Genomic DNA, 20,718 nt, shown 5'->3' with positions numbered 1-20,718 from the left:
AAGTTGCTTGAAGACGTTTCACCTCTCATTCAAGAAGCTTCTTCAGTTCTCCTTTGACTACGATGACCTGGATGACTGAGAACCTTCACAGACATGTCCACACAATCATTACTAGTTTCCCTGTGATGACATTAAATGCTATGAAAAAGCTTCCAAAATGTGGTTAAAGTAGGAGAAAAAAGGCACAAAACAACCAATTATATATTAATAACTTGTGATCCTTACAGGGCGATAGTGTGTTTCCTCACTCTGGTCATATGTTATGTCCCTAATGTGGCCTTGAGTGGTAAACAGTTTAAAACTTTTTTCCTTCTGATTGTTTTGCTTTTCAGAGATGAAATAATCCAGTAATTTATGAAGCGTTTTCTTTCTTATCCTTTTCCCCTTTTTCTACCAAGCTTCTTTGAGGCATTGACCTTAGGTTTGTGAACACTAAGTTACAGTGGCAGTACTAACTGTGTGACATTAGGAATATCAACCATAACCATGACCCAAATTTTAGCCCAGCTTTACCAGATCAGCAGACCAGTTTTTATTCCACTGAAATCTGTGACATTCAAGAAGCTTCTTCATTAGTCTGTTAAAGTGATGATGTTGGGCTAACTTTTGTGTTAACTCATTTTTTATGTTCATTTTCTCACAGAAGTTTGCCAGTAAGATTCAGTCATGTGACCCGCACAAACACCACAGTTGCACTCACACCACAGTCACCGCTTTGACAGCTTCTATTCTGAAGCATCATCTACACCTCACTTCTATGGAAGAGAAACAATGACTTCAGTATTATTTAGAAAAGGAATACAAATATTTAATATAATATTTCAAGTATATGCCGACATGAAAAATTTTTTATTTATACAAAAAAATGTTAAGGTATAATTATAAATATTATGAGACTAGTAAACACATCCAAGCCTTTCATTCATTTAATTTGCAGTGATTTCATTTGTGCATGAGGTCATGTTTGTTTGTTTTTCTTCAGCAGAGACAGATATCTTCCTGTGTTTGATCTTTGAAGTATAACAGAAGTGACCCAGGATGTAATTCACCACATCCCAACAGATTGAAGACCCAAGTACAGCAACAAGGATGGGATTCAAACCCACGTGTGCAGCGCACAATAGACTAGTAGTCCGTCACCACAATCATCCCGTAGGGCAATCCCAAAAAGTTGATCTTGTTAAACTGGACAAAGGTTGGGAGATGCTCTCAATGTAGCTTTCCTCAACCTTATAAACAGGACATTTGCATAATGACTGAAACATTGATCAATTGCTCAAGCTGTATTAATATATATTTAATGACACTACAGAGAATGAATTGTATGTAATAAATCAAATGTAGACGAAAACATCCCAGTTAAAAAAAACAATGTCAAATAGGACTATGGCATGAAATAGTCCATTCAAATGTTGCTTTTCTGATAGCTGATATTTCTTGATTGGGTCACTGTATAAAATAGGCAGAGAAAATCTATGAGATAATAACCTAATAATCACATCAGATATTAGAGATTTGGCTTTTCTGACACATACTGACTGTATTCCTCACAGGAGGAGAGAGCAGAAGAGATGATGAGTACAGCACATGGATGAGAAAAAAAAAGAAGGGTGAAGAGAAGGCAAACATCCAAAGGACAGCACACTTTCAAAGTGACCATTATGGCACAATAGAACCAGAAGCTTTGAGACCATCGCTGGTATAAGAAAAAAATAAAAACAAACCTAAATACTGGCAACACAAACTCTCTTATGTAACTACTTCATAAACATGAAGGTTTCAGTTTTTTTCAGCGGACGACAAAAAATACTTTTAATTGCAATCAGAACTCACAGCAGTCCAACTAGAAATTCCAACAGTGAGTGGAGCAAGTGCCTTTCAGCCACTGCACAACCACCGGCTTTAGTTAAACCCATTTGCTCTGCAAACATAGACACTATTCTTGGTGTGGTTCCCACATATGCTGTGGAAAATATTTTTCCACATATTGCATCATATATAGCTGAAAAAGCTCGTGAACGATATACATCTGTGCAGCCATCGGCTCAGACAGAAAAAAATGTCAGAAGCAACGATGATGATGAACTGATCTATGAGAGTCATGGACCCAGTTCCATTGGTTTGAACTCTTGCAGTGAAATGGCGCAAGAGAAACCTGAGCACAGAACAAAGGATTCTGCCATTTCAGAGCTCAAGCTTTCTCCCTGTGCACCCCCACAGCTAACTGTAAGAAGTATTTATGCCCTAAATAAGAGAGAATGGCTAAATATTGAATTCCTGGGTTCAGAGAAGACCAAACCTTTTGACAGCATGGGTCAAGCAAGAATGGCATCAATTTACTGGGCCCAGGAAAAAACTGTCACTGTTGTTTCTACTAGTAGAACAACAACTGACATGACATGTCTCCACTGAACATACAAAATACACGCTACTGATCTCAGGTATTCTCATGATAAGGTGGGGCCAGGTTTCACAATGAACTCACCCGAAACTCTGGCTGATTGGGACCCACACCCAGTTTCACACCTTGGCTCAGAGGATCATCAGGGGGTCCTTTTGTCCCTCTGTGGGGGGATACTCCCACTAGGTTTATATCTGGGACTCTCCACCATTTGACCTTAGAACTGAAGAAGCTTCTCGGATGGGAGGTGAAACGTCTTCAAGTAACTTAAAGAAGTCCAGACGCTTTTCTTTGCAAGCTCCTTTGACTGTATATGGAGTAGGAAAACAGGCTGTTCATAACATGTCAAGCTATTAAAAGTTATTTCTAGTTCATAGCTTTTAAAATTTCATGGAAATGTTTGCAGTTTTGGCAATAAGAAATTGTATTTTCACATTTTTAAAAAGCAATTAAATGTTTATAGACTTCAGTTCAGCATTCAATACAATCCACCCCTCACAACTCATCAGGAAACTGACAGACCTGGGCATCAGTTCCCTCATCTGCAAATGGTTACTGGACTTCCTGACCAACCGCCCCCAACATGTCCGGCTGGATAACCGCTGCTCATCTACAATCACGATGAACACCGGTGTACCACAAGGCTGTGTGATGAGCCCTTTCCTCTACTCCCTCTTCACCCACGACTGCAGACCTGCTGATGGTTCCAACACCATCATTAAGTTTGCAGATGACACCACGGTGATTGGCCTCATCAGTGACAACGATGAGGCCGCCTAAAGGGAGGAGGTGGATCGTCTGGCTGAGTGGTGCGACACAAACAACCTGCTGCTTAACACCGAGAAGCCCAAGGAGCTCATAGTGGACTACAGGAGGAATGCTGACCCACATCCACCCATCCACATTAAGGGGACGGCTGTGGAGCGTGTGAGCAGCTTCAAGTTCCTGGGAGTCCACATCTCCGAGGATCTCACCTGGACGACCAACTGCTCCAAGCTGGTCAAGAAGGCTCACCAGCGCCTCTTCTTCTTGAGGACTCTGAGGAAGAACCACCTGTCCTCAGACATCCTGGTGAACTTCTATCGTTGCACCATCGAGAGCATCCTGACCAACTGTATAACAGTCTGGTACGGGAACTGCTCTGCCTCGGACCGGAAGGCGTTGCAGAGGGTCGTGAAAACTGCCCAGTGCATCGCCGGAGCACCACTTCCTGCCATAAAAGACATCTACAGGAAGCAGTGTCTGAAAAGGGCTGGGAAAATAAATGAATGAATGAATAAATCTAAACTGATGTTATTTGGAAATAGTAGTTTAAATACAAATGCAAAGATTCAAATAAATGGTGTTGATATTGAAAGAGTCAGTGAAAATAAATTTCTGGGGGTAATAATAGATGAAAAACTTAACTGGAGAGCTCACGTAAGATATATTCATTCCAAAGTATCACGAAGCATTGCAGTACTAAACAAGGCAAAACAGGTATTCGACAGAACATCACTTCATATTCTCTACTGTTCACTGGTTTCACCATACTTAAGCTATTGTGCAGAGGTCTGGGGCAATAACTATAAAACCACATTACATTCACTTTTTACTCTTCAAAAGAAAGCAATTCGAATCATCTACAATGCAGGTTATAGGGAACATACAAACTCACTATTTTTGCATACTGAAATATTGAAACTTGACGATATAGTGAAATTCCAAACAGCACAAATTCTATTCAAAGCAAAAAATAAAGAACTGCCAGGTAATATTCAGAGTATGTTTTTTTTGAAAGAAGGAAGTTATAATTTAAGGGGTTTTTGTAACTTCAAAACAATGAAGGTACGTACTACAAGAAAAGGCTTTTGTGTTTCTGTTCAAGGAGTGAAACTATGGAACAAACTGAATATGGAATTAAAGCAATGTCCAAACATAAAACTGTTCAAAAAGAGTTATAAAAATACGATCTTCTCGATCTATAAAGAAAAGGAAAATATTTAAATTAAGTGAATGTCTCTATTTAAAAACAAACAAACAAAAAATTCATGATGTGATATTATAGTATATAGTATATCAGAAATCTGTTCACTATTTTTATTACAAATTATATCAGTAAGGAAGCTGACTAAATATTCACTGATAATTTATGGGACAGGGGTGGGATTAAATAAGTGTATACTTCTTCCCACTCCCTTTCAACATGTAAATTAATCAGAATGTTTTTTGTATGTAATTTGTATAGTATTTTTTTCTCTCTTATTTCTTTTCTAAATGTACTTGTATATTGTTCACATGTTGAAATAAATTACCAATCAATCAATCAATCAAAATCATCAAAGACCCCAGTCACCCATCACATGGACTCTTCACCCTCCTGCCCTCTGGGAGGCGCCACAGGAGCCTCCGGACTAAGACCACCAGGTACCGGAACAGCTTCTTCCCCACAGCTGTCAGACTCCTGAACTCTGCCTCCTGACATCTGACCCACGTTAAAACATGGACTGAACATACACACACCCACAATGGACAACTGTACCCTCAAACACACAATAATAACACGGACTGAACCACCACTCACAACCACTAGCACTTTATATAGCCTCTGTAGAAACTATCTACACCCTCACTTATCTTAACTGCACTACTGTATAGCTCTGTGTAAATAATCATTCTGTACATTCGATAATCTTTAATCCTACAACTGTTTACAACTTGCATAGTTCCCATTTCTGTATAACTGTATATCTCAGATTTCTGTAAAGTTATTTATTTCATATTCTGTATAGTTTTTCATATTTATATCCTGTTCATAGCCTGTACATAGCTTGTACTCACTACAGCCTGTACATACTTATAGTTATAGAATATTCACAACATACTTCATACCGTGTACATTATAACATACCATAATAGACCCATTTCTGTAATATACTCACATATCTATATTATTGCTAATATATATTGTAATATATCTATATCACTAAAGCACTTCTGGATGGATGCAAACTGCATTTCGTTGCCCTGTACCTGTGCATGTGCAATGACAATAAAGTTGAATTCTATTCTATTCTATTCTAAATGCCTGCATTCTTACTCAGGGAGTAGTACTGGAGAAATCCTCAATTAAAAGCAAGCAATATATAATTTATATATGTATAATAAATATAAATTTAGCTTTGACACACATACTTAGTTCGTTTTTTCTGGTTGCATTACTGTTGATCTGATCCTGAAAACCAACTTAAACCACAGTGTTACAGTAAAATAAATATAATAAATATAGAATAAATATAAATGGTGCTTAGGTATATTGAGTTTATTAGAATTTCCTTTTAATTAATATATCCAACTATTACTTGTGTGATTTACTTGCAGTTTACTACCTTTATTTGATAGGTATGGCTAGTTTGGCTGTTATGCAATGTCATTTGATTGGCGTGTTATGCGTCCAATAAAGCACTCTCAATTCAACGCAATCCAGCCAATGGACGGATTGTGGGGGCGGGGCTTTGTTGACGCCAGAAATGTCCAGGCCAGGTGCGTTGAGTCATTTCCCACAAACATAGACTCAGGTATACGAAACAGCAGAGTTGGTTGTTTTAATTTAAAGAATATGGGGTGAATAGAAAGGATAGAGTGGAAGCTTCGTAGTGCCTGGTTGTACTTAAGCAGAAAACGTTAGAAGAAGTCAGCGGTGTTCAGAGCACGAAATGAGTGGTAGGTATTTATTTACGCGTCTTTATTTTCTCAGACACCATATTGCAAAAAATATCCAAATTTAGCACTGACGTTTTAGATACTATAGAAGCTGGATTAAATTAAGACGCAGAGCACGTTTATTACACGTTTTCTCATTTGAATATTTATATGCTAAACTTAAATTTGGCCGTTTGACGTAACTTTTGACGTTATTTAGCGTCGCTGTCCTTGGTCCTGAAGCTCAGTGAGGCGCTCAGGGGGAACCCCAAGATGGTAACTCTTAGTGACATGTAACCATGGCATCAGCACCATGTGACTTCGTGACTCTTAAGTGGGTCAGACAGGACTTAAACAAACCAGTTAAATCCTATTTCTTACCTCACCTTCTGCAGCAAGAATAGCTAAGAGTGAACCTTTCCTGAGCTGATTTGGAAAGAATTTGGTAGCTCCATATGTTCGACAGGTTTTTGTTTATTTGTTTCTTTTACATCCAAATGCATTATGGTGTATTCATATGATGTGCAAGTTTTTATTCATGCATCCAATATTGATTTGGTTCTGAGACTCAGACAGGTGAGAACAATGCAACATGGGCAGGAATGGGCCAGAGTGTGACTCCAGGAAGCAAAAGAGTCACTTATCATGTGGGAAAACAGCCAACCTCAGTGAGTAAAATCCAGTTTACACCACTGCACATTCGAGTGATTTGAAGTTCTCTTAAATGTGAGTATAATGCAGTATCACCATGCAGGGAATACAAGACAATCCGTCTGCTCTGTGCTCCTGTAGAGTCCTCTGCGTGGAGCTGAGAGTGTGTGAAAGGAGACCCCGCCAGCCTCCATGGCTCAGTCGTCAGACCCATCCCGCAGAGAGAAGACCCCAGGGACCCAAGGGTCACACACAGCTACGCGCAACCTCTTACGGAAGAAGGAGCAGCGCCGGCGTGGAATCCGATCCTCCTCACCAATGGGTCGGGTCATCCTCATCAACTCTCCTGTGGATGGTAAGGAGCAGTCAAGCTGGCTGCTGGTGTAGTGCAGTTTGTAACACTCCTGATGACTAAACAGTGATTCCTTCTAATTTATTAGTCATAGAGAGCGGACAAATAGTTTTAGCATTCTGTTATCAATACATTAAACCAAGCATAAGTCTCACAACATGAATCCACAACACTTTTATACTCAAGCTTACAATCACAAGAATTAAATTCTGTGGACAAATGCACAGGCACTGCAGATTAGGTTTAATATTTGGGGCTATTGTGCTTCTGTAACATGTCTTCTTTTATACTAAGAGAAAGAAAAAGGTCTTGATTTTTCTGCATGTTGTAATGCAAGATGCTAATTTATGCTAATTGGAGTATGTTTAATGAGATAATGCAGCATTTTTAAACATAAAAGCAGACCTGGAATGAAAAATTTTATTTCTGAAAACTGGCCAAAAATGTTTTTAATTACAAACTCCGTAGATACTTGACCCCGTTGAAATATTCACCACAATCACCAACAACTTTTGACTTTAAACACTTTAGGTGGTGATGATAGCGAGGACCTCCACACAATCACAGTGGATAAGTGTGTGGACGGCAAGCTTGGATTCAGTGTGCGTGGAGGCTCAGAACATGGTCTCAGCATCTTTGTCAGTAAGGTAGAGGACAACAGTGCAGCAGGTAAGATTAATTTAGTCTCTGTGGAAATAAATAGATGTAGCCAGAGATGTGAGAGTGCACAGAATAAACATTTGCTGTGTTTGTTACTCACAGTATTTTATTTGTGTGCTTGTTTTCAGAGGCAGCAGGCCTGCTCGTAGGTGACAAACTGGTGGAGGTGAATGGCATCAGCCTGGAGAGCATCACCATGAGCAGTGCTGTGAAGGTGCTGACGGGCAACAACAGGCTAAGGATGGTGGTGAGACGTGTTGGCAAAGTCCCTGGTATCCGCTACTCCAAGGAGAAAACTACCTGGTAATAAAGCAGTATTCCTATTCATGTTTATTCCCCAAAAATTATTTTTAAAAAATCTGTCAGATTTTTTTCCCTGTAGTGATCAGCAGTGAGGTGTGCTGTTACTTTTTTAGGGTGGACCTGATTCACAGGCGTATGGTGGTGGAGGAGAGTGGACGGACGCCTTCTGAGGCCAGCTCAGGCAGCGCCCTGCAAAGGATTGTCCACCTTTACACCACCTCTGATGACTACTGCCTGGGTTTCAACATCCGTGGGGGACAGGAGTTTGGTCTGGGCATCTATGTCTCCAAGTACGTACACCTGCTAGAGAAAGAAAGAAAGAAGCATGTTCATAAAATTTAAATGGAATTAAAAAGGGAAGAAGGAAGTTTGAAACATGCCTGAATGCCCAACTTTTGACATGCACTCCTCTCATAGCGTAATTTTTTTGTATGTTTTTCTTTCTGTTTATTTAGTCAATAAAAAAAATCTCTGCCACTAATATATCGCTGCAATAAACAATAAGTTTTTATTGTTGACTCATCTGAGGATCATTTTCTTCTAAAATGTACAAGTAATGACGTAGAACTACTCAGAATGTTTCAGAGTCTTGCTTTTTGTTAAACCAACAGCTCCAAATCCAAACAGCAGCTGATACGCATTTGGTATTTGAGCTTCAAAATACTGACACAGTTCATCATTTAAGCCCTTGTTTGTCTCATTGTCCCAGATTGGATCCTGGTGGTCTGGCTGAGCAAAACGGAATTAAGATGGGGGACCAGATTCTGGCTGCCAATGGAGTGAGCTTTGAGGACATCAGCCACAGCAGTGCTGTTGAGGTCCTGAAGAGTCACACACATGTTATGCTGACCATCAAGGTGAGGGTGGTGATGTATGACATAAATTGCAGAATACATTGCTTGTTAAATGCAAAGAATGTCATAGCCTCTAGAAAATGTTTCGGTTTTTAATCTGGTACACAAACAGTTAATATAATTCTAAAAATATATAATTAGATTAACTACATAATTATAGTTAATATAATTATATAGTTCTAATTTTATATAATTATAAAATTATACTAACTGTCACACCAAAGCCAGTGATTCTAAGTCTTAAATTGACACTGATAACCCAGGGTGAACCCTGAAGTTACCAGGATAAGATGAAAATCTTGCTTCATAGTGGCTTAATTTGGGAAACTGAGGCTTCAGAAAGTTGCTGACCTGAAAAGAGGTGCCTACAGCACAGTGTATTGCTTTGAGCCCAGGCTTAAAGTAGCTATAAAGTTATGTTATGGTCTGTTTGAGATATATACTTTTGATTAAAAGATGTCAATAAACCATATGCCTAGCTGTATCCACAGCCCTGACATTGTGTTAGTAGAAGTAAAGCTGTCTCAGTTGGATGTTTGCTGCTAAATAAAATCTTAACAACTTAAAGATGCCTCGTTGTGTTCTGCAGTCGGTCTTTTTTATGGGAAGCATGCCAGCCCTTTCATTAAAGCCTCTTTCAGGTGATCCGACATGTATCACCTTTCTAACCTCTTACCTGACTTTCATCTTGAATTCTCTCACAAACACAAACTACTCCAGTCGCATGGCTACGTGGTCGATATAGCAGCAGTTAGTGTGGCAGAGCCGACAGCTGGCATGCAGTCATAATATTCCTCACTCACTTAACTTGTCGGAGCTTGGGTTTCGCACTGTGAAAAATAGCCAGGCCATGTGCATTATTCACCAGGCAGCTGGGATCAGGTGCTGATCAAAGCATAGAGCCGGTGTATTGTGCAACTTTTTTGTTTGGGAGATCTTTTACTTTGGTAACTGAAACAGATCCTACAGTTAGAAACCATCCCAACTATCAAAGATTACTAGAAAGTCTGGAAAGGAAACGTGTTCGTCATGTAGGTTTTTGGGCGTGTGGTTCTCCGGTTACACTTTGTCAAATATAGTGATCCCATAAAAGTTTAACTGTTTCTACTGTATCTATTTGCATATCTGTGACCCTATCTTCACAGGAAGCAGGACGGTACCCTGCTTATAAGGAGATGGTGGCAGAATACAGATGGCTTAATAAATGTATGTATGTTTTTTTTTCTTCTAAAGTTTTCTTCTGTTCTGTTTATATCAGAGTGAATTTATCCTTTTAAATCTTTTAATCTTTCTTTATTAGTGGCCAATGGTACTCAGAAGTCTTCCTCCCAGGGCTCAGAATCCTCTTCAGCCTCTTCTCTGTCATCTGGGACTCCGGTGAGCTCTCTGAGCGGCCTGTCGCAGGTCATGTTCCCGCCTAGCCTGCCATTTGGTTCTGACATGGTGGACGTGTGCATCTCCACCGAGGACCAGAGGTCTGTGTCTGGTTTGTTTCCCCTTTAGAAGCACTCAAGCTAAAGTTCTTCTGCAGACCACACCACATGTGATGCTGATAGTTCTTATGTTCAGGTCTGAGTCAGAGCAGACAGAGACTGCCATTCAGACAGATCTACCTCTGAGATCTGGGACAGACACCACTCGCAGCCTGGGACGGACCACTCTGCTCAAAGACACGGTGATTCGTGGAGAGGAGAGCAAAGGGAAGAAATTGTCTCCCAAAACAGCCGTGCTGCTGGCTCTTAGCAGGCCAAGCCGACCCATCACCAGGTCACAGAGCCAAGTGACTGTGTCAGGTGAAAGTGAAGCAGAGTGAAATATATCAAAATGAAATGGTTAAACGGTACAGTAAATAACCTTCTGTTACTACCCCACCATAGAGATAAAGCAGAAAAAAGAGAAGAAGCAGAAAGGAAAGGACCCCGAGGAGAAGAGCACCCTGCAGCGCTCGAAGACCTTCGTTAACTTGCTTTTCAAGGGTGGACGGAAGAGAGACACTTCAAGGGGGCGTTCAAAGTCCCCATCCAAAGACAAGGCTGGGAAAGGTAACTGCCTTGCTTTTCATTGCTACAGTGACATTCACATTATATCAAACTGAAAATGAGATGTGCGGCCAGCGAAGATGCTGAAATATCTTCTGCAATTAAAACAGCAAACGAGAAATAACATGAAGCAAATAGACAGCAGATACCTGTCAAGGCTGAAAATGTCTTCATATCGCATGTGATTTGAGTCCATAGATTCAAATTTTTTGTTTGTGATGTTTCCTTTATATCAAGATATCTTCCAATTTTTCTTATTTTATTTTAAGTTTATTTTTGAAGAAATTATGTGAAATATGTTCCAATTTGTCACAGAAAGAATCGTTTTTTCCTAGATCACTTTGTTGGATCAAGCACCACCTCTAGTATAATTTCCACACACACCTCACTTTATTCTTTTTGAGTAATCCTGCTAGCAAACAGACAAACTGAAACAATCACTGGGCAGTGGAAAAAACAGGAACTTTTCAGGCATCTAATTGTTTATTTATTAGCTAATTACTTTGGTGTATGGTGAATTGTCATGGGGGAGGTCTTTATCAGCAAGAAAAGCAATAAAACTTATGAAAATACAGTTAAGAAGTACTAAGTTTAATCCCCTCTTTACATTTCCCGGTACCATCCAGTGGGCCGGATTGAAGTCTTTGGTGGTTGCCTGATTTAGACACACATACTCAATATTGATTCCACTCTGCAATGTTTTTAGATGGAGGACGGGCTGGTGAGATGCCAAATTCAGAGATGCTTGGAGTGGTGGAGGACATGGCCCGCAGGCTGCTGACTGAGGAGGAAGTGGCTGCTGTAATGAAGACGTGCAGAAGGGTAGGACGCTGAGTTAAAATCTGTAGGCATACTGAGTGTTTGTGTGTTGACCTCTGTAGTGTCCTCATCCAAGGGAGTAATAAATGCCTTTTTGTCAGATGCCGCTAAAAATGTGTAACAATGTTTTAACAAAAAACAAAACAAAACCCAGGATTCATTAATATTTTCTTAGCTGAATTTGTTTGTTTTCTCCAACTAAATTTCAAACTACCTTAGATCATGAGTGCACATATGATGAAAGTCAGGCTGTGTTTTACTGCCATCCATTCCACAGAAACACTTAGGAAAACTGGATCTTCTTCACAGTCCTCCTCAGACATGATAGTTTCAGTTAATTTTTCCATATATTTACTGTGTTTCTGATTCACTGACATACGCATGTTGGTAAGAACAAAATAGGCTGGTGTGCAGGTGTCTTTAATCCAGTGGTAAATTTGTATGTACAATTACTTTGTGTTTGTGATATTGGAACATTTCTACACAGTGATTAGTAAGTGAAGCCAAGGTGCATTTATGCTTTGATTGATGAGAGGTAACAGTCCTGTTTTAGAGACTTGCGATGTGTTAGCGTAGCTGTAGCAGTAGTCTTAGGTTTAGCAGGCAGGAGAAAAGAACATTTTATTGTTTAGGGATTTTTCATTGGCATGAAAACAGGCCAGTTTGCAACATTAACCATGCATGGTGTAAAATCACAGGATAACTGTGAAGTACTGTCTCACTGATGTCATAAGTTGGTGTGTCAGGGCAAAGATGCTAAAGGACACCTTCCCAAGCCAGCAGCTTTGACGCCCTGGGTGTGAGAATGGCCCATTTGGACAGTTTGTTTCAGTGTCCACTTGTAAATGTAAGGAAGTAATAAAAGCTGCTAAATGCTTACTAAATGTATTTACTCTCTCAGTACGTAGCAGATTGTTCAGTGGAAAATCTGATACGTCAACTGCTGGTTGTGCTGGACCGACCTGAAAAGCTGCTGCTGCTTAGAGAAGTGAGGTAAGGACAGGGAAACAATGGCGTTGGAAATGTTTCCAGAGAGGCTGAAGGATTTTTCAGGATAACCATCTCAAACTGAAATCCAAATGTTGCTCATTGAGGAGCTGAAGACTAATTAAAGATGTAAGAACAATGACTCAGCGTATTTTTTGTTCATCCACGTGTCTCAGAATGCTGCTTCCTCCTTCTGATCTGAGTGTATTCAATAACATGGTGACTGCCATTGAAGCCGAGGCCTACGATATCCTCAAGTATCGCTCAGGTGTGTATGAGAATTATCTGATCATGATATTCGAGCACCATCAGAGTCAGAGTTGTTTTCTGATATTACAAACCGTATCTTTTCAGTTAGCCCAAAAATTAGCATTAACTTAACACAGTTTAGTAGGACCTCAGTAGGCCCAGAAATTCTCTGTCCTGTAAAATATGATTATTTTACTCTTTGTCTTATCACCATTTACCACCTTTCTGTAAAGTTGCATTTGTCTTATCTTTCCATTGTAGTCCGGACTCCTCCTCTTCGCTCTCCCATTTCTGGTCGAACACCAAAACGGCGCCTCATCACTCCCATCCCAGGTCAGCACCTCCACTGCTAGACCTTTTCTCGGTCTAGCTTTTCTAAGGATGAAATTCTTTTTTTTTCTTTAAGCATATTGGTGAGACATAAATCCACTCAAGGAGGGATGAAAGGACCAATGAAGTAAAACTATGTTGATGAATGTGATTTTTATATTGGAAAAGTAAAACAGTGTTTATTGGCACTATTGTTTAACCTCTTTTATTGTTATTTATGTTTGATTGAAAAGGTTTGAGATCTTTGGGGGGGTTAAATGGGCTTCCATACTTTCCATTCAACTGTGAAACATTTTCAAACCTCAGCCTGAAGTGAAAGTGTATTGAACTTGAAAATAGTTCCTGTAACAACATTTGTTCTCCTTCTAGATTACCGGGGAGGCTTTGAGCTCCACAGTGCTGAGGAGGTGGAGAAGGAGGGCCACCTGCTGGAGGAGCTGGAGAAGCTCAGCTTGACTGGGCCCCGTGTGTCCAAAGACAGGCTCCACACCTCCAGGTCCTTCACACCTCTGCTGGACATACCGGTGGATGGATACAACACAGAGTCCAGAGACCTCAGACCTCCAGCTGCCAGTCCAGTGCTCCCCAACTGGCTGCTGGCCCGCAGCACCGACTCCAGGCCGCCTCTCCAGACAGAGATCGGCACGATTCGCTCCATCCATTTTGATGAGGTGTCGCTGCACTCTACTTCAGATAAGGGAGATACGAACTTAGAACAGGGACGGCCGCCGTTAAGAAACAGTCGCTCTAAAGGCAAAAAGGAGAAAAGTGGGGACAGGAGTAAAGAAGCCGTGTTTACGCTGCAGAGCGCTGCTCGCAGGAGTCGGCCTTTATTGTCGCAGGTGTTTGGTTCAAATCAGAAACTGGGGAGTGAACAGGTGAACGGTCATCAGGCTTCTTCTGAGGACAGGATCAATGGCAGCGACTCCAAACAGGAGTATGAGCTCCGAACTGTCAGCATCTCCAAGACCAAACAGTCTCTGGGTAAGTAACTTTATTTGATGCCACTCTCACATTCAGAATAACTTTGTACCTAGTTTCCCAAACCAAGTTAAACTGAGGCATTATAAACTTTCATGCGACTAATTACAGAATAATGGAAGTAATTTTTAGTAATGCTTCTGAGCAAGAGATGCTTGGTATACAGCCTTCTCCTTCAGCCATTTAAAAACAATTGGAAAAACAATGTGTGCAGTCTGCTCTCACATATCAAAGTGAAAATTAAAAATCATTTCAATTGCAAATGTTTATCACATATCAGAAAAATAATCCAGTGAAATGTGTTTCTAAAAAAATCTGAGGCTGGAAACAAGCTGACATGCTTGATTTTCATGTGGTAGCCTGCCCCTCGATACCCTGGCTCTCAAAACATAATGCCGAGCTGCAAGAACGCATTGTGTTGCAACAGTATGCATGGAATTGATTGATCCTGTGGAAAACACTGGAAAATACTAACTGTATGACATACATTTTTGTATTTACTTCCTATATTTAGATTAAATATGACATTGTTTATGTATGCCTCCAAGTACGCCTCTGACTTGTGCTGCTGTGATGCTGCAGGTATCAGTATATCTGGTGGGATGGAGTCAAAGGTTCAGCCGGTGGTGAAGATTGAGAAGATCTTTCCTGGAGGAGCTGCCTCCACCTGTGAAGTTCTCAAGGTAACATGACAGTACCAAGCAGAAATCTTATAGAAAGAAGACTTATCAGACCAGGCAGAAATCTTCTATTGTCCAATTTTAGTGATTGCAGCAAATTGCAGCTTCAGTTTCCTGTTCTTACCTAACAGGAGTAGCATGTTGTGTGGGTTTCTGCTGCTGAAGCCCATTCATTTCTAGGTTTGCACTGAGTTGCTGCCATGTGTGATTAGCTGATTAGATATTTGCAAGCAAACAATTGAATAGGTGTACCTAATGAAGTTGCCAATGAGTGTATATAGTTCAGTGCATTTATTCTGTCAGTGTCTGACTGGATCTCCCTCTGTTTCCCAGGCTGGATTTGAGTTGGTGTCTGTGGATGCTGTTTCACTGCAAGGGGTCACCCATCAGCATGCCGTTGACATAATCCGAAAAGCCTTCAGCAATAAGGCCAAAGACCCCATGGAGTTTGTTGTCAAAGTCCCCAAAGATCTTTGAAAGGACTGAGATGCTTTTGTGGATTTAGAAAAAATATCCAGTGATAAGCAGCCGCCGGAATTTAACTTGGACACAGGTAAACTTTTACCAGCACACACACTGCTGAGGACTGGTATGCATTTTTTGCCATTCAAGTTAAATTTGGGAACAAGGACACAGAAACTTTCTGAACTGAAGCAAAGCTGCAGATAATATTTAAGAGAAAATGAACAAACCAAAAAGTTGTGTTTGTGTACAAATGAAATCTCTCACTTTTTCACAACCCTGGGGCCAGTGCCCGTCCAGAACATTTTTAACTTGTTTGACCAATATCCATTAGTGCATAACAGATGGAGAACTGTAGGTTATGCTCCTGAATTTTAAACTGTGCAGGATGGCAAACTTCAACTTTTGAGTGCCTTTGAAAGCCCCAGTGGACTGAATATTAATAAGAATCCACGTTAAGGTGGCTTTAAATTCAATTTTCTACCTGAAGAGGGCAGACACGGACCATTCACAATATTCCTGTGGACAGCAGCTAGCAAGAAGGATTTCTGAAAAGTTACACCAGAAAATACTAAATGTAAACAAAGAATTTAAAATGGGAGAAAATACATCTGTACATGGAGGAAAGACCTGGTGTAATAAATACAAACTGACACAGCTGTTAAACTTTTGTCTCTTTTTTTATTATTAAAACCAGAGTGGGTTTGTTCAAGAAATGTACAGCATGAAAATATACATTTAATGTTTTCATACAAATATTGTGGATTATAAAATTATACTGAGGAACCAAAACAAACATCTACACAAACAGTAATATACAGGCATCATATCTGTAGGAGCAAAATATAGAACGTGGGACATTGCTTTGGTCTATTCACAGTGGCTATGCTTTTATTGTGAGATGAACACATCTCTGGAAGAAAACTTTATCATGTTATGGACAAGTGAGGTTTATTTACATAATAATGGAGGATAATAATGATTCACTCAGCAGTGAGAGAGGAACAGGACGCGTCTCCTCCTGTGGTACAGGGGCGTAAATAAACAGATTCAAGCAGTCGGTGGAAAATTAGTTTGACTTTAAACGAAAACGTCACTTGGTACAAGAGCTCGCCATTTCAGCGATGAGTAATACGGAAACGTTCATAACACTTTATCCACACAGAAAAACGACGACCTCTTTGAGAGTAGTTTCTCCAATTATGATTAAAAAACAAAACAATGATAAAGGGGAAAAACAGTCACAATATACTGTGTGATATAAGAAATTAGGCATTATGATTTCCCTTTAATATCTGGATGTTTGAGGAGATCCAAAACACTGCATCTAATTCCCAACACTGACAACCTCTCCCTTATTTACTTCTGCATGCTCAGCAGCAGGTCCACAACCACAAAATAAGGCTGCTCGATTTAGGCAAAAGCCACAATCATGATAATTTTGGACAAAATCTTGCAATCCTGATTATTTAACATGATTATTGATGATTTAAAACCGTGAATTTGCTAAACCTAAAAAAAAAAGGGGGCTTTTCACATGGGATTTCCTTGACCTTCAGGCTAGTTGGTGCATTTTAAGTTAAACTTACAAAAACTGCTGCTCCTCTTTGGACCAGAGGGAGAGCAGTAGCAGATAACCAGCAAACATCCGGTTAACCATCACTGAAAGAGGACCAGATGAGAAACCCTCAGAGATCCTGTTTGCAGGCAAACACTGATGATCCTTTCACTTCAAACATGTTCTGGAGTTAGAGCTTGCTGACCAAAGACTCTTGTTTGTCTCTCTCCATTTAGTTCAAGCTGAACTGAATGGTGAATTTGTTTTCGGTTTTAGGATAGAAGTGAAGTTGCACTGCTGTAAAGGACAGGGGTGCGCTTGATTTATTACCAGACAAAATTATCATCCATATTGTCCTGATGTCATATTTCTTTAAAGCCAAAATAGTTTGATCCTAAACTTAAGGGAGAAGTTAACGGTGTTTCCACCAAACACTAACAAAATGAAGACAGTCTAGCTTTTGCAAAAACAGCAAGACGATTATGCACAGGTGTACATAAGTAAATAAATCATGGCTAATCTCCATTTTGCTGCTTCAGTTTCAGAGTCCTGGGCTATTTCTCACCCGTAAAACACATGCTCAGCATTTTACTAAGAGTGAGCACACTTTTTAGCGTAGATTTGAATAAGATGTGACTGACTGTACTACAGCACTGGTAACAGAAAGAGGTAAACATGACATGGAGATCGTTTTTGTTCCGTATCTGGAAATTAAAGCCACTGTATGGTGCAGAAAAACTATAAATCGAACAGTAAACAGGAAGTGATTTGGGACATTAATGTTTTTTGGTAAATATCATCTTTAAAGCAATGATATCATGAAGTTACTGTCCTGTTAAGGTTTTGGAAGATTTTATCCTCATGTTCTGCTGCTACTCTCCGGGAGAGTTATTTAATCCAATCTTGAGATAACTGTGGCACAGATGTTTGTGTCTGTGCGAGCTTAAAGCTGATATGTGTAGTGGTGTTAAAGTAATATTTGTTCCAGGCATTGTTAAATACTGTGAATTAAGACTAGGCAGATGTTGATGACACGGCTTCCACCCTCTCCATTAATTTAGGGATAAGGGGAACCTATTGTGCACATTACGAGCTCTGGGGAGTACACTGGTTGAATGTCTCTGTCAATTCTGACAATTTTTTGCCATTCCTTGCGAACCTTCAAATCACACCAGAACGCAGCATGGTGAAACTACAAGCATTGCCTTAAGTGGATGCAATCAGCTCCAGCTGTACCGAGTGTTAATCCTGGGGTTATACTTGTCAAATATCTCATACTGGGCCTTAAGGCAGCTCTAAGCGATCTTTTGATTGGCTGCCCACCGCTAACAGAAGGTGTGAACAGTAGGTGGCTGGGGCTGATGTGTGCCAGATATGACTATATTAAGGACATGCACTTTAAAAAGCCAGAGCTTTTGGCTCACAGGGATTACTTGCTCAAATGCTGACCTAATTTTTTTTTTAGATTTTTTTTAATTGGCCATTTTTAATATGAGCATCCACCTTGTAATAGTATAAATGTGAAAAAATAAAATAAAATAAATAAAGACTAATAGTCCACTTTGTATTTCCAAACTATCAGAGTGCATTTTTAAGAAGCCTTAAGTTTGTTTTCCAAGATCATTACATGTCCAGAAACAACATATTTGGGCAACAAAAAAACTAGGGTTTTGTTTTTTGTTGCTACAGTGAAAATAAGTAGAGAACGATCAACAGTTTACTTGTTGGTCATGAACAGTTAGCATAAAAGCTTGACTAGTTCTGAGGAAAACAACAAGATAGACCTGTCAGCGATTAGCACCAGGCTCTGATTCACTCACTCTTATCATGACATCCTGATTGTGTGGTATCCCACAATCACTGACGACAGCGTGGGCTCCGTCTAAATGAACTGCACTAATGAGAGCTGACTACTAACACAGAGTGGGAGTGCTAAAGCCAGCAGGGAAGGTGGAGTCATAACCAACACAGGGGGAGGATAGCGAAAGGTTGAGAGAATGAGAGAAGTGAGTCACCCACAAACAAAATCTCCCACGAACTTTGAAAAGCGTGAGAGGACCAGGGCTCGTATGCTTATATCTGGTCGGTGTTAATACTAACAGACATTAATAGAAGGGCAAAGGATTGAGGTGGAGGGCTAACAACTAATTAAAGGTCAGTGGCTTTAAAGTGAGACTTGTAGACCAGACCAATGAAGCAGAAATCAAGCGGTGCAGGTGTGAAACACCACTTTTTTTTTACATTTTAAGTACTTTTATGCTTGTCTGAACATGAAGGAGGAAAGACAATTAGCTTACAGTAGTGCAAAATTTAAAAAAAAAGAAAAAAAAGAAACACAATCAAAGGACAGATACGAGGGTCAAATTTCTGTTGCGGCAATTTCATCAAAGTTGATCTCATTGCCGCTGCCCTCATCATCATCTCTGCTTTCCAGTTCTAAACTGAGCTCCTGCAGGAGCTGCTCCAGCTCTCGGTTCCTGCGATACATCTGCACATAGTTCTGCTGCAGCTGCTTCTGGTAGCGAATTACTTTGTCCTTTTCCTCCTGCCATATCTTGCGCTCCTCCTCAAAGCTTCCCAGTTGCTGCTCAGCTTTTTGACGCTCAAAAGCTAACTCGGATCTCATCCTGTCCATCTGCACCTTCATGTTCTGCAGCGCCTCGGTGTTGCTCTGCCGCTGAGCCTTCGCTTCGTCGCTCTCGTAGGCGAGCAGCTGCTCCTCGGCTTCCTGAAACACCTGACACTGTCTGTTTCCCGGGCCTTGATTGACCAGAGCATCTCGGAGATGAGCCATTTCCCCCTCCAGGCGTCCTACCTTTTCTCTGAGTAGCTCTGCTTCGCTCTTGCGACGCTGAAGCTCATTTTCACACACCTCCAGCTCCAGTGTTCGAGTTCGGATGGTGCCGTGGGCCTCCTGGAGCAGCACCTGGGTGTTGGTCAGCTCGCCACGAGTCTCCCTGAGTTGACCCCGCAGTGAGACGATCTCCCCCACACGCTGAGCTAACTCACTCTGCACTTCCTTCAACTGCTGCTTCAGCAACGAGATTTCCCCAGACTTCTGACAGACCTGAGTGGAGAGAAGCATTTAGGAGGGAAATTCAGTCAATGAAGTGTCGACAAAGAGCTCTGTTGGTTTTGAAGGTTAGATGGTACTACTACTACTACTAAAATGGATAAAGGAGTTGTTGTGCTTTATAGATGAAAGATTTTAGAGAAGGCTAAATAACATTTGTGTCACTGACCTGCTGTTTGGTGGTTTTTATTTACTGTCTTATTTACAGATTTAATGAGGTAGACCTCATCCATAGAGGTAAAAAGTTTGACTTTAAAGGTTTGCAGCTTGTCACTAGTTGGTTTTCCAGATGGAAATTTTTAATACAATACCCAAGCTCTTAAACAATCTTACTTAAACAAATAAGTGCAATGATTCCCATTATCAATCAAACTGACATTTATTTATGCAGACAATCGATTTGATCAGTAATTAAATGTCAGAAAAGAGTGAAAATGGTTCATTTCAGAAACTCTCTCTTGAAGAAAATGTCATAAAATACAACCAAACAGTTTTCAGTCTGAGAGGCTAACGTTTGTGTGTGCAGGTAATTATTTTAGATCCAAAATTAAGTACAAATATTAAGTATATAGCGCTTTTTAGAATAATAATACACTAAAATGTTGCAGAATCGTTAAGAAGGTGTGGAGACTGCTTTG

The 20,718-nt window shown here is 40.3% G+C and overlaps 2 protein-coding genes across 4 annotated transcripts in view; one reads left to right on the top strand and one right to left on the bottom strand.

The window, feature by feature from the left end:
* The first annotated feature begins 5,894 nt into the window (after nt 1-5,894).
* LOC146568844 (PDZ domain-containing protein 7-like) lies at nt 5,895-16,115 on the top strand. Of its 3 annotated transcripts, XM_085285173.1 has the most exons (18): nt 5,895-6,103; nt 6,649-6,750; nt 6,875-7,088; nt 7,617-7,754; nt 7,874-8,048; nt 8,162-8,338; nt 8,758-8,905; nt 10,048-10,108; nt 10,203-10,377; nt 10,472-10,695; nt 10,780-10,944; nt 11,648-11,763; nt 12,662-12,753; nt 12,924-13,015; nt 13,258-13,329; nt 13,696-14,310; nt 14,890-14,990; nt 15,321-16,115. In XM_085285173.1, exons 3-18 carry the CDS (start codon nt 6,926-6,928, stop codon nt 15,462-15,464), a joined length of 2,658 nt encoding a protein of 885 aa, XP_085141299.1. In that variant the 5' UTR covers nt 5,895-6,103; nt 6,649-6,750; nt 6,875-6,925; the 3' UTR covers nt 15,465-16,115. The 3 variants fall into 3 exon arrangements, with proteins under 3 accessions (XP_085141299.1, XP_085141296.1, XP_085141298.1); XM_085285170.1 differs by having other exon boundaries at nt 5,895-6,750; XM_085285172.1 differs by having other exon boundaries at nt 5,895-7,088.
* Nucleotide 16,116: 1 nt separating this feature from the next.
* LOC146568843 (leucine zipper putative tumor suppressor 2 homolog) overlaps nt 16,117-20,718 on the bottom strand; it is a 44,127-nt gene continuing 39,525 nt past the window's right edge. Inside the window, exon 7 of the mRNA XM_085285174.1 lies at nt 16,117-20,074. Within this exon, the coding sequence (XP_085141300.1) occupies nt 19,367-20,074 (708 nt within the window). The 3' untranslated portion in view covers nt 16,117-19,366. The remainder of the gene's footprint in view (nt 20,075-20,718) is intronic.

The sequence above is a fragment of the Mchenga conophoros genome, linkage group LG8 (genome assembly GCF_057382185.1).
Source record: "Mchenga conophoros isolate Kocher_MC1m ecotype Shallow Benthic linkage group LG8, M_conophoros_male_GT1.1, whole genome shotgun sequence".
Taxonomy (NCBI): Eukaryota; Metazoa; Chordata; class Actinopteri; order Cichliformes; family Cichlidae; genus Mchenga; species Mchenga conophoros.
The sequence above is the reverse complement of the archived record's forward strand: the minus strand, read 5'-3'. Positions and strand labels throughout refer to the sequence as shown.